General features: G+C 30.5%; 7 protein-coding genes across 7 annotated transcripts; 3 read left to right on the top strand and 4 right to left on the bottom strand.

Annotated features, from left to right (window-relative positions):
* Nucleotides 1–189: 189 nt before the first annotated feature.
* SRP102 (Signal recognition particle receptor subunit beta) lies at nucleotides 190–1,149 on the top strand (the record flags this gene model as incomplete). The annotated part of the gene is made up of 1 exon (XM_020191827.1): nucleotides 190–1,149. The coding sequence occupies one exon, from the start codon at nucleotides 190–192 to the stop codon at nucleotides 1,147–1,149; it is 960 nt and encodes a 319-aa protein (XP_020047159.1).
* Nucleotides 1,150–1,160: 11 nt separating this feature from the next.
* Nucleotides 1,161–1,856, bottom strand: VFA1 (Vfa1p; the record flags this gene model as incomplete). Its single annotated transcript, XM_020194868.1, has 1 exon — nucleotides 1,161–1,856. The coding sequence occupies one exon, from the start codon at nucleotides 1,854–1,856 to the stop codon at nucleotides 1,161–1,163; it is 696 nt and encodes a 231-aa protein (XP_020047158.1).
* A 120-nt stretch (nucleotides 1,857–1,976) lies between these two features.
* On the bottom strand, nucleotides 1,977–3,850 carry SAM50 (SAM complex subunit SAM50). The gene has a single exon (XM_020193379.1). The coding sequence runs from the start codon at nucleotides 3,808–3,810 to the stop codon at nucleotides 2,131–2,133; it is 1,680 nt and encodes a 559-aa protein (XP_020047157.1). The 5' UTR covers nucleotides 3,811–3,850; the 3' UTR covers nucleotides 1,977–2,130.
* A 981-nt stretch (nucleotides 3,851–4,831) lies between these two features.
* On the top strand, nucleotides 4,832–5,997 carry GLC7 (type 1 serine/threonine-protein phosphatase catalytic subunit GLC7; the record flags this gene model as incomplete). The annotated part of the gene is made up of 2 exons (XM_020190601.1): nucleotides 4,832–5,011; nucleotides 5,191–5,997. 2 exons carry the CDS (start codon nucleotides 4,832–4,834, stop codon nucleotides 5,995–5,997), a joined length of 987 nt encoding a protein of 328 aa, XP_020047156.1.
* Nucleotides 5,998–8,314: 2,317 nt separating this feature from the next.
* ASCRUDRAFT_35103 (40S ribosomal protein eS27) lies at nucleotides 8,315–8,560 on the top strand (the record flags this gene model as incomplete). The annotated part of the gene is made up of 1 exon (XM_020190573.1): nucleotides 8,315–8,560. A coding segment is annotated over one exon (246 nt), but the record flags the coding sequence as incomplete, so codon positions are not given.
* A 516-nt stretch (nucleotides 8,561–9,076) lies between these two features.
* Nucleotides 9,077–9,682, bottom strand: EMP24 (Emp24p; the record flags this gene model as incomplete). The annotated part of the gene is made up of 1 exon (XM_020190611.1): nucleotides 9,077–9,682. One exon carries the CDS (start codon nucleotides 9,680–9,682, stop codon nucleotides 9,077–9,079), a length of 606 nt encoding a protein of 201 aa, XP_020047154.1.
* Nucleotides 9,683–9,958: 276 nt separating this feature from the next.
* NPR3 (Npr3p) lies at nucleotides 9,959–12,895 on the bottom strand (the record flags this gene model as incomplete). The annotated part of the gene is made up of 5 exons (XM_020190600.1): nucleotides 9,959–10,359; nucleotides 10,879–11,503; nucleotides 11,795–11,875; nucleotides 12,122–12,591; nucleotides 12,769–12,895. Coding segments are annotated over 5 exons (1,704 nt in total), but the record flags the coding sequence as incomplete, so codon positions are not given.
* Between the last annotated feature and the right edge of the window lie 398 nt (nucleotides 12,896–13,293).

Genomic DNA, 13,293 nt, shown 5'->3' with positions numbered 1-13,293 from the left:
TCTTCTAATAAATAATTGCTTTTCGCTTTCCGTCCCGATTTCCGGTTCGATTCTCACTGCGACGCTCCACCCCGACTTTGTGGGTTGATTTTTTTTTCACAGAAGAGAACAATAAAAGAAGCAGAACAACAAAAGAAGCAGAAGAAGCAGAAGAAGCCGAAGCATCAGCACCAACAGAAACCTTACACAATGCCCCAAGAAACAGAAATCCTTACTGAGCCAGCTGCCACAGGCACACCCAACTCCATAATCCTAATAACCATTCTTGTTGGCCTTGTTCTCTTGGGTTTATTTCTCATCTTTCAAAAAAGCTATTCCTCAACTCCAGCTCATTTATTGACAAACACTTCGATCAAAAAGAACCATATCCCCACCTTCTTGATAATTGGTCCTTCAAATTCTGGTAAAACAACTTTATTCCACTACTTGTCCAAAAAGTCCTCTGTTTTAGAAGCAAATGCTAATGGAAAAGATTCCGATAGTGATAATGAAGCTAATAATGATAAAAAGGTTAACAATTATTTGCCTGCAGATGGAACTGTAACATCAACCACATTTAACATCAACAATCAATTTAAATTACCATTATCATCAAGTTTCAAGAAAAATCATATATTAATTGATATTCCAGGCAATATTCAAATCTCAAACAACCTAGTCCCAACTTTTTTGAAAAATTATTTGAACATTAAAGGAATCATTTATTTAATTGATTCAAATGCTTCTGATGAAAGTCTAATTAGTCAATCCAATTTCTTATTCAATTTACTATTAAAAACTGAATCATATTCACCAAATGGTATCGATATTCTTATTGGTTTAAATAAATCTGAAATTTTTGGTTCAAAACCAATTTTTAAAGTTAAAAATCTACTAATTAATCAATTTGATTTATTGAAAAGAAATTATTTTCAAAACAGATCATCGACAATTAAAAATATCGATACTGATCAAATGAATCAACCAAACAGTAACTCTATCGATAACGATAATAGCGGTGATAATGACAACGATTTTCAATTTGCTAATTCTTCTACAAGTTTCTCATTTGATCAATTAGAAGGCAATGTAGATTTCTTTACTGGTTCACTATATAAAAATGATATAGATCGGTGGGAAAATTGGCTCGACGAAAGAGCCGTCAATTAGTTTAAATCAAACTAAAGATCATTTGACAAATGATCTGGTAATTTTGGTAATTTATTTAAGTTTTTTAAATATAATTGTTGATTTTTCTTTTCATTTTGTTTTTTGAAATAATTATTAAGTCGAATTTTATAAAAATCTTTATTTAATTTAAAAAAACTATTTTTTTTTTGCTTTTCTTGTATAATTTCCTCAGTATTAATGATATCTTTTTGTAATAAATTTAATTCTTTTTCCAAATCTTCCAATGTTTTCTTTCTATGATCAGTCTTGTCTTCTTTTTTATCTTTATCGTCTTTATCTTTATCCTTATCTTTATCTTTATCCTTATTGTCTTTTTTATTTTTATCGTCTTTTTTATTTTTGTCATCTTTTTTAGTTAAATAATTAAACCCCATTATTTTATCCCATGAACCATATCTGTTTTTCTCTTTTATTCTAAAATTTAATAATTTAACTTTATCTGACTTCTCATTCAATTCCTTCATCTTATCTCTATACTCATCATCATAGATCGGATCACTGAAGCTTGGATCTGATAAATGACTAAAACATATATAAAAAAAATCAGTATTATTCAAAGTAACTAGAACTGAAGTCGTTGGTTTATAACATATAAAACATGCTTTGCAATCTATTTCTGAGACTTTTCTTAATCGATAATGATTTTCAAATGGCAATAAATTAATATCTTTCACAGCTGCAGCCATTTTAAAATTTTCGTGTATTTAACTCTAGAGATGTTATGAAATTGATAAGAAGATACACAATATCAAATCATATCTTATCATATCGTATCATATGATATTATATATATATAATAAACTGCAGACTAATTACATGTGGAAAACCCTTTTTCAAGTTATAGATCAAATTGGCCACAAAAGCGCGATGCCGAATTAGGCAGGTCTTCGGATACTATTTAATGAGCATTTTATGTATATTATTCTATAAACACTTGGGACTTTGGTGAGATAACACAAATCAAAGAAAACTTAACCCGATACCGTATTGTAAGCCCTTGCGTATTGAATCAGATTGGTTTGCAGCTAGGGGCAAAACGAAATTTAGTTCTAATCTAGCAGAAGGGTGTTTGAAGACTATACCAAAACCTGTTGAGACATTTGGCTGACGAATTAATTGGAAAAATTGGTTTGAATGTTTCGCAATGTTTTTAATTGAGATTAATTTTCCAAAATTTAAGAAAGTGTGAAATTTAAAGGATGAGTCTAAAGTTGGAGCAAATCTTGGTATAGTTGTGAATAAGCTTATGCCTGATGAGTAGTAAAAATTGGCACCAATTCTATCAACGTTGAGGAAATCGACTGATGAAGAGTTATTAATTATGGGGCTGTTTGAATTGAATTTGGTTGATAAAGGTCCTATACCATTAAAATTGAAGCCTCTGATATCTGTGGGGCCACCGAGATTGAAATTATCCATTAAAAAGGGGTCATGGTTGGTATTTAGATTGTGTAGATAACCCGATTTAAAATTGAAATTGAGGAATAAATTTGAATTGAATTTATAGGCAAATTGGGTTTCAAATTGGTTTTTAATAAAATGAGAAAAAAGTTTTGAGTTTTTTTGATATTTATTTGATAACAAGTTTCTTAAAAGATTGTTTGCAAATTCGAATTGATATTTGAAATAAAAGCCATTTGTTGGTAAGATGAAATCGTTTCTTTTATCATAATTGACATTAAAAGCGATTGAAGATTTAAAATTGTCGCCAGAATTTTTGATTAAATAGTTTGAAGAGTTTAAGAAATGTTGAGCTGTATTCGATACGGAGATTGATCGTAACGAATTTTCTATGGAAAATTCAAAATTAAGAGAATCTGAATGGTTGTAAAGAAATTTATTTGAAAAGCCCTTTAAAGATTGCAAATGATTTGAGCACCAGTCTATTGTTCTTTGATTTGAGAAAAAAAGGTTTTCTGATTTGAAATTGATTTTGTTTAAAATTGGGGTGTTAAAGTTGATTAGATAAGAAGATTTTGTTCTTGTGCCAGCTGTTGCATCAAAAGATAGGTTCTCACAGCCTTTAAAGATGTTTTTGAATTGAAAATTAATGTAGCCATTACCTTCGCCATCACCTATGGTTGTGCCAGTTTTAGCAAAAAAGCGATTCGAGGGAATGATTTTAAATACGGGCACGATATTTAAAGTGTCATTGGGAATATTGATATTAGTATTGGGGTTACTAAGATTGTAGAATGGATTGTTGATTGAATTGTCAATTGGATCAGCAGGAAATGTCTCTAGATAACATTGGAATTCTTTTACAGCTTGAGAGCTTATAAAATTAGTATTGACTTTATCTAGATTTTGCAAGAAGGATTGCAAATTTTGATGGGAGAGGTTGGTGTTGCCAGTGTTATTTTGTAGTATTGGCTTTAGTTGTTGGTTGATGAAGGAAGATCTAAATTGGTCATTTGTCCCTAGTATTTGGATGTTTGCTATTTTGACTGATTTATTGCTATTTGATTGCAACAAATCCTCGACATATTTCTGCTGCTGGGTTTTCAATAAGAGTGATCTCTCGACTTGCAAATTGATCAACTCTTTATCACTCTTAGAAAGTTTGTTGCCTTTAATGCCAATTCCGGATTGAATTTTGCCAATAACAGAGTCCTCGTTGATATCCAATGGTAAAGACATGGCTCCAAGGTAAAAGTAGGGCAAATTGTTTTGAATGAGTGCGAAATCTCAGTCCTTTAACTTTATTTCATCCTGGAAATTGAAAAATTCTCCCAAAAGGCAAAAAAAAGAAAGAAAAAGCAAATAAAAAAAAGATCCGAGCCACTACAACGGAATAGCTGCATTCTCTGCAATTGCGCATACATACACATGCACCAGTGACTAGTAGCGTATGCGGCTGCACATACTAGATATAGCGATAATACCCGCAATTTCAGTCACGCGACCGGCTGCCGGTGATTCCTGCGGAAACGGAATGGTTGCGGGGTGCGGATGAGTGGCGGGCGCGGAGAAACAATAGCACGTCCCAGTTCAGCGGGCGGCTGGTCTCTGTGGCAGTGGTTGAGCAGCAGAAGCAGCGGAGACAGCAAAAGCAGCAGAAGCAGCACGGTTCAGACCGGTGGTAGCGCGTGAGGGACGAGGAGAACGAGGAGCGTGTGGTGCGTGAAGAGTGCGCGGCGGTGGTGCCGGGCAGCAGCGGACGGAGAGTGGTGTTTCGGCCGTGCAGCGAACAGAAACGAGAAAAGGTCAACGCAGCGAAAACCATCCCTTTTCCTCTACCTTTTGTTATTTATTCGTGTGTCTTCGATTGGTACTTCTTCACCACATAAAGTTGGGCTTCATCTTCTTCTGTTTCGTCACTTGGATTCGCACTTCTGCTTCCTTTCCCTGCTTCATTATTCACTATCTGCTGGTGTCTTCTTTTCTGATCACTGTCTCTTTCTCCCTCCACCTCACCAAAGCAAAAACAACCCAAATCAAAACAAAAGAAACACAACAAAAGAAAATTTTATTGAAAACTTTTTATCCACAGTCTTATCATCCTCAAGATAATCCACAAGATTTCTCGCAAAATTACTAATCATTTTTCTTTATCTTAATATATCTCTGTTTTATTCTACTCCATTTCATCCATTTCATCTATTTTTAATCTCAATCTCAATTTCAATCTCAATTTCACATTTACAATATTTATTTTAAAATGGCTGATCAACAGGAACCTGATGTTGATTCTATCGTTGATAGATTACTAGAAGTTAGAGGCTCAAGGCCTGGCAAGCAAGTCAATTTGGCTGAAGAGGAAATCAGATATCTTTGTACAAAAGCAAGGGAAATCTTTATTCAACAGCCAATTTTACTAGAACTAGAAGCTCCAATTAAAGTATGTATCCTCTTTTATTCTTTTACTATATTTCTATTCCACTTATACCACCATACATTTGTCTCACTGGATTTGTTTCACCATACCATGTATTTTACGATGCATTTTTGTTTGTTCCTCTTTATTCTTACCCGCTACATTTTGCCGCCGATATACTAACATCTCTTTCTCTCCTTAAGATTTGTGGTGACATCCATGGCCAGTATTACGATCTCTTGCGGCTATTTGAATATGGTGGCTTCCCTCCGGAAGCAAACTACTTGTTCCTTGGTGATTACGTCGACAGAGGCAAACAGTCTCTAGAAACAATCTGTCTTTTGCTCGCCTACAAAATCAAATACCCTGAAAACTTCTTTATCCTCAGAGGTAACCACGAATGTGCTTCAATCAACAGAATTTACGGTTTTTACGATGAATGTAAAAGAAGATACAACATTAAACTTTGGAAAACCTTTACCGATTGCTTCAATTGTTTGCCCATAGCCGCAATCATAGACGAAAAAATCTTCACCATGCATGGTGGTCTATCCCCAGATTTGAACTCAATGGAACAAATTAGAAGAGTTATGAGACCAACTGATATTCCTGATGTAGGTCTTTTATGTGATTTATTATGGTCTGATCCCGATAAAGATATCTCTGGCTGGAGCGAAAATGATAGAGGTGTTTCCTTCACTTTTGGCCCAGATGTTGTATCAAGATTCCTACAAAGACAAGACATGGACTTGATTTGCAGAGCCCATCAAGTCGTTGAAGATGGTTACGAATTCTTTGCCAAAAGACAATTGGTCACTCTATTCAGTGCTCCCAATTATTGTGGCGAATTTGATAACGCCGGTGCAATGATGTCTGTTGATGAAAGTCTTTTATGCTCTTTTCAAATCTTAAAACCTGCTGAAAAGAAACCCCAATATACTTATAACAAAATGACTGACTCAAATAGATCTTTCACTCCTCCAAGAAAAAATAAAAAAGGTATGAAATAATCTCTTCTCTTCTGCTTTATCCTCTTTTCTTTATTTCTATCATCATTTTATCATCATATTAATTTTAAATATTTAAATATTAAATTAATCAATTGTATTTAAATAATTTAATAATTTAATAAATTAAAACTTAAGAATCATCAATTACTTGAGAATGAAAAAAACAAAACAACTAATCAAAGAAAATTATAAAAAAAAATCATACAGAAAAGTTATAAAACCATATAAATAATTAATAATTAATAATTAATCATAAATTTCAATTATCCAATCTTATCCAACATCTCCTAGTTTCACTTGAGCTTATTAAATCTATTTACAATTATTTACTATTATTTAATATCATCATCAATATCTTCCTCAATATTACAACTTAAAGCTTAAACTCAATATAAAGTCAAAATAAAAGCTAATTAAAAATTAAAAAATTAAAACTAAAACTAAAAATTAAACCCAAATTCAAATTCAAAAATATCCTTTAATGGATTTCCTTTTCAATAAATTTATACTTCATTTTATATTTATATTTATAGTATTGGTATTGGTATTGGTATTGGCATTGGTATTTCCTTTATTTATTTTTTTTTCCATTTAATTACACAAATACCAAATCCTCAAATTTGGTTTATTTATATCATATGTTTGTTTACTATCATAACCTATTATATTTCACAGAAGATATCCAATTTCTTTTGAAATAGATCATAAATGAGCGCAAATTTATTTTCAACTTTCAATTGAGTTTATTTTTTTATTTTCTAAAGTGATTATTCGGTTTTAAAAATAATATTGTTATTTTTGTTTTGAATGAGTTTTTTTTTTGTTTTGAAATTTTTACCTTTGTTTTCTCTTTAATTATTTTGTTTAAATCACATCTTTTCTATTTTTTTCTCCTTAAACATAATATTGGTTTAGTTTCATTCCTTCTTTACTTTACTTTTACTCTACTTGAGTCATTTTTTTCTTTTCAATCAATTTGTTTTGACATAATTGTGGATCATGTATTTTTTTTCATTACTTCGTTATTCTGATTTATTGAATTGAGTTGAATGTGTTTTTATTTTTACTTTAAATTTTTAGTTTATTTACTTATTTCTACTTTAATTTTGTTTTACTTTATCTATTGTTTGTGTTTTCTAATAAATTCAATTGTCAAACTGTATCAGATGTAAATGCTTATCTTTGTTTTTCTTGTCGTTATCTCTTTTTTAAAAATAATGATTTTCTTAGTAAATCAAAGATAAGCAAATTATTTATAATTTAGCCCGTACAGCCCTACATTTTACAGCCCTACACACAATATCGTGACAATTACACGTAGAGTGTTGCTTTGGACATAAGGACTGCTTTTGCTTTAGAAAATCTCCGGGGATAAATCTTACGAAAATATGCTTATTATCTCCAAAACCACCAAAATCATGAACAGTTTTTGTCCAAATTATTCAAAAGTCACATGTCTTTTCATGCTCAGTTTTCGCTTTTTTCTGTAGCCAAAAAATTTTGTTGTGGGATTGTAATTCTTATCCTTCTGTTTATTTTAACGATTGTTATAACTTGAACAAGCTAAATATTAATATTCTACAAAATGGTATGCAACTTATTCTGAATTTACAATCGAGTAGTATTAAATTATAATTATTGTTTATTTTGGGCATTATGATCGGGTTTCTGGTTGAAATTGATGGGAAAATCAATTAATTGATTGATAAAGGAAAACAACAAGTTTTAAAATACAAATATTAAAATTAAAATTAAAATTAAAATTAAAATTAAAACTGACTAAAGTGATTTAGTTTGAATGATTTGTTTAAATTTCAAAGACTAGTATTGAACCGTTATTTATTTGTTAATATAATAAAATACATTATTGAGAAATACCCTATTACAAGACGATGAAAAGAACTGAATGAATTTTAATTATAAAATAAAAAAAATGGGATTATTTTTAAAATGGTAAACCGTTGAAAAAAAAGTGTTTCTTTTAGAAAAACACGTAATTTAAGATTTTATTACAAATGGTCAAATCAATTATTTTGACAAGATAACTGGTGGATTTTAATTGTTAATTTAATTGCCATTGTTATTTTTTAATTTTAGTTTTATTATATTATATTGGAGAAATAAAAAAGTATTACAATTGCGCCATCTGAAATTTAATGTTAAAATATAATTTGATATTACAAGATTATCAGAAAGGATCAAGAAAACAAAAAGATACATGAAAAATCTATAATGGAATTCTTTTTGATTCGGCTGACAAAAATAATTAAAAATGGAGATTAAATACTAACCAAGTAAATTAATAAAATTATAATAGGTTTTAGTTGTTGATTTATTGCACCCATCCCCAGCTGCTGAAGCTAGAAAGCACAAATTAAAGACATTAGTTCAAGCTCCTCGTTCATATTTTATGGATGTTAAGTGTCCAGGATGTTTAAATATTACAACAGTTTTCTCACACGCTCAAACACCAGTTGCCTGTGAAGCTTGCACAACTGTTTTATGTCAACCAACCGGTGGTAAAGCAAGATTAACTGAAGGCTGTTCATTCAGAAAGAAATAAATGAATTGTTGAAAGGTTTAATTTTGTGTATTATTATTATTAATTTTTAATTTTTAGTATTAACAATATTTATTATTTAGATTGTTATAAAATGCATTTTATTATATTTTGCGAAATGCTTTTATAATAATATAATGCATGTTGTATCTTTTTTTTTAAATGATAATTTATATTAGGAATTATAAAATTTATATTAAAGATTGTAAGCTTACGATAAGAATTTTTTTTGTTTTTATTTTTTATTTTTTATTTTTTTATATTTTTTGATAAAAGATTCCCGAATAATGAAATTACACAGATAGAATTGATTCATTTAAAAATAAAAGAGTGACAAGAAGATAAAAAAAAAACATGAAAAAAAAATACAGATAAGAAAAGAGTAATATGACAAAAGAGTAAGATAAAATAAGATAAAATAGATCCCTTAGACTATGAATTGATTGTATTATTATTTTTCTTTTATTATTATGGTTATTATGATTATAACTTAATAAATTTGATTAAATTCGTTATAATTTAGACAACTGATTTCACCTCAAAGAATCTTTTCAAATAATAAACTTGAAAAAGAGAATTTATCCCAACAACGAGTAATTGGAAGACAGACCACCATTTGACTCTTGAATTGGTTGATTCAGCAGTATTTCTATGGGTTCTTTCTCTTACAACGATGTAGCCTTGTTGGTTTTTAACTTCTCTTGTTAATTGAGCCAATTTTTTGACTGCAGCATCCAAATTGTCAGCGTTGGGGTCGTTAACATCAATATAAATCACACCATGGATATTGAAGGAGACATCCTTTGTAGAGATACTCTGGCCTTCGTTGGAGAAACAGTAGCCAAACTTTCCATTAGTGGAAGCAATGATACTTTCGTCACCATGAGAGACGTCCTTTTTGGTGACCAAGATCTTGTTGTTGGGGTCGTGGATCCAGAAATCGCAGCTCAACTGCTCTGTAGCTTTGGCGTCTCTGTTGCCAACCTGGAAACTGACAGCTAGCTCGTCATTTTGCTTCAACTTCTCAAAGAAACACTGCTTGCCATTTGGCGGTAATAGAATGTTGTGGGCGTCGATCACGAAGACAGTGAAAAAAAGCCATATAAGCTGGGTGATGCAACGCATGTTGAATTATAGGTAGGTGAGGTGGAGAGAACAAAGTGTTGGAGTTGTGCTTCTTCTCTTTCTTCTTCTCTTTCTTCTCTTTCTTCTTCTTCCTCTGATCTGATCCACGCTTTTTACACGTAGCCACTCAGCGCACCCACACCGCTGGCTCCGGCCCGACGCTGCATACGCCCAACACAGAACGCGCTCTGATTGGCTGATTGTGGCTATTCGTTATATTCGTTATATACATTCTATTACGATGTTCTATTTGGGATGTGTGCTCGAGGTCTTGCTTTACCAGTGTCTTGTTATCACGACGTTTTCCCCTAACACCTCCATCAACCTGTTGATGTCCTTCGACCGGATGTTTTCTCGGATCGAGATCAACTCCAACGGATTAATCCCGTTGAGATACTTCAATATCCTGCTCAAGACCTTTTTGCTCTCGCTGCTGGGCCCTGTCGACCTGAACTTCACCTCCACGAGCTTCATTAGCCATTTCTTTTCCAATAGTGTTGGCTTGTCTGGCTCTAAGATTATCGACGACTGCTCGTCCAACAAGTTAAACGTCTTGTTGAAGACAGACGACGACTCAAAGGGATTCTCCTCCATGATCTTTAACCCACTTCGATTGAAATTGTTGCTGTTAGTCACCAAACTCAAATTGCTAGTACTGTTGATCTTGGTACTGCTGTCTGTATTTACCAGGTTAATATTGATACCACTTCCACGCCTAGCAAGAGTGCTATTGCTACTGTTCCCACTTTTACCACTGCTCATTTTTCTCAAATTGTTAACCTCATCATTGGATGATCCTGGTTGACTGATCGTAGATAACGATCTTTGCTTATGGATCGGTTGATAACTGTTGAATTTATTCATCAAATTAGAACTCGAATCACTGTTTAACATCAGTTTATTTCTTCTATGAATCACCCCATTGTTATTACCATTAAGTCCATTGAAATGATTATTAGGATGAATATTATTATTATTACTATTATTATTATTATTATTATTATTATTATTATCATTATCGTTATCATTATCATTATTATTATTAGTGGAATCATTGGCATTATCAATCGTGTTACTCTCGTTTTTGTCCTCATTACCATTATCTTTTTTCGAAACATTTTCATTCAGTTTATTTGTAGTATTCTCCATTTTATTCTTCAATTTCTTATTCAAAACATTCCCATTTTCATTCAGACGTGCCATAGAGTTTTTTTGGATTTTTCTTTGAAAATTTAACTCTTTCTCTTCTTCAACCAATGTTTTAATCTTTGGTGTAATTTTAATCCTGGCAAATGTTAGCAATTGCGTTATAATCCCCCTCTTAATTAGCCATGCCAAAACATCAACTATCATTTCCTTCTTAATGTTAATCTTATTTTGAATGTTGATTTTATTATCCTCATCAATCTTCTGTGCCAACTTGGAATACGACATTGGCCTATTGAAAAATTCTAAAAAATTATTAAACTCTCCATTTCCAATCCGTAAATCTGGAAATTCTTCTTTAAATTCTTCGCTATATCTATAGTTATTAGACTTAACTAACTCAATTCGAAATATATTAGATATAATAAATTCACTATTTTTATGCAATGGCAACATAATCTTGGCCTTCCTCCAAAATATCAAATGATATGCAATATTTTCACATTTCAAAACTGACAAATTACAATCGTTTGCAATTTTGTTTAAATTTTTCGTCGCTGAAATATTCGTTATGAAATTTTTATGGTATTTCAATTCTTTTATAATATTTTCTTTAGAATCTAATAAAATTAATGCAAAATACCTCAACTGAGAATTTTTCAATAAATTAACCTTCTCAATATACGAATCCTCATCTAAATTCAATTCTTCATTATACACATTTCCTGAAATCGTTGGTTTAAAAATTGGACTCCTAGTAATTGAGGTTCGGTTTTCATTAGTTTTTATTGTCAGTTGTAATGATCTCGTATCATCAAAATTCATTCCATTGGAATTTAAATTCACATTTGTCTTTGAATCTCTTCTTGATGTTAACCTTTTACCATTACCATTATTATTATTATTACTATTGTTATTATTACTTGAATTAAATGATAAGTTCTGAGATTGGAGTAAATAATTGACATTAATTGATGATAAAAATGATTCCGGTATAATTTCCGTTTTATTTTTAGGCAAGTGTCGTAAGTTTGTGTTAATTGGAATCTGTAAGAAATATGGCTGTCTATTCTCTCTTAATCGTAGTTCTGCAATTTCATTTTTGGATATTTGAATAAAACAATCTTGAATCGCTTTGGCTAATAATGATTTATCAAAGCATTCTTTATAATAATTTTCAATTGTAAATGATTTTCTATTAAAACCCGTATTACTATTATTATTATTATTATGATTATTATTATTATTATTATTATTATTATTATTATCAAGAAAAGTATCATTATTTATAACATGTGTGGAAATGTTATTTTTATTTTTATTATTGTTGTTATTATTGTTATTGTTATTGTTGTTATTGTTATTATTTTTATTGATATTTTTATTGTTGCTATTTTTATTAGCTTTTTCATCATTTGGATCCAATTCTTTATTTAAAAATTTTTTATGAATATTTAATAAAATCTGAGACTGGTTCCAAATATAATTATCCTTTTGTTGCTCTTTTGATAAAATCAAGACAAATTTACTGATGATGTTGTTATACATTTCCAATAATATTTTATTGTGTTCGATAATTGGAGGGGACATTAAAAAGACCAAATTGAAAGATTTCAACAGATTTGAATTGTCAATATTATTGTTATTATTATCAACATTGGCATTGGCATTGGTATTGGTATTGTGAATTGAATTTTTATGATTTAAATGGTAAGAATTAAGATCATAATCATCATTATCTGAGTTATTTGAAGAGTTTGAATCTAAATCAGAATAATTAAACTGGTTATTCTGAGCATTTTGATTGTTTAAATGATTTGAATTTTTTGAATTTGATATTTTGGTATGAAGTTTAAATAAATTTTTGATTTGTTTGTTATTGAGATTGTTATTGAGATTGTTATTTAGATTGTAGTTTTTTTTAATGGGGATCCAGTTACCATTGGTGTCTATTGATTTTGGATGAGATAAAAAAGTCAAGTTTTCTATGGATAGTTCAAAGAATTTGTTTGATAAGGATTGAGGAGGGTTGACGATTTCGATTAGAGACGGGATATCCATATTAAAGAAGTTTTGGAAATTTTTAATCAAAAAGTTTAGATCGTTTTTAATTAATTTTTTTTTGAATAATTTTCTATTGCGACGGTTGATGTTTTTAAATATAGTTAGATTGAGATTTGATTTCAAGTTGCTGTTCAAGTTGTTTAAGCTTACAGTTAGATTTAGGTTTGAGTTTGAAGTTGGTAATAGAGAGGGAGAGTTTTTATCTTTCAATTGATTTGAGTTTGTAGTGTTTGTGATGGTGTTAGTGTTGGTGTTGAGATTTATATTTGTGGAAAGTAAATTGTTTAGATTGAATAGATTATTAGTTGAATTTGAGTTTGAGTTTGAGTTTGAATTTGCAAAAAAGGAATTATTTCTTCGCAAGTTTGATATGGCAGTTGAGACAGCAGAGGGAGTGATTG

The sequence above is a fragment of the Ascoidea rubescens genome, assembly GCF_001661345.1.
Source record: "Ascoidea rubescens DSM 1968 unplaced genomic scaffold ASCRUscaffold_7, whole genome shotgun sequence".
Classification (NCBI taxonomy): domain Eukaryota; kingdom Fungi; phylum Ascomycota; class Saccharomycetes; order Ascoideales; family Ascoideaceae; genus Ascoidea; species Ascoidea rubescens.
Note: the sequence above shows the minus strand (reverse complement) of the source record. Positions and strands in the feature narration are given on the sequence as shown.

Coding starts and splice junctions, on each gene's coding strand:
- SAM50 (XM_020193379.1), bottom strand. CDS start 3,810: ATGTCTTTACCATTGGATATCAACGAGGACTCTGTTATTGGCAAAATT.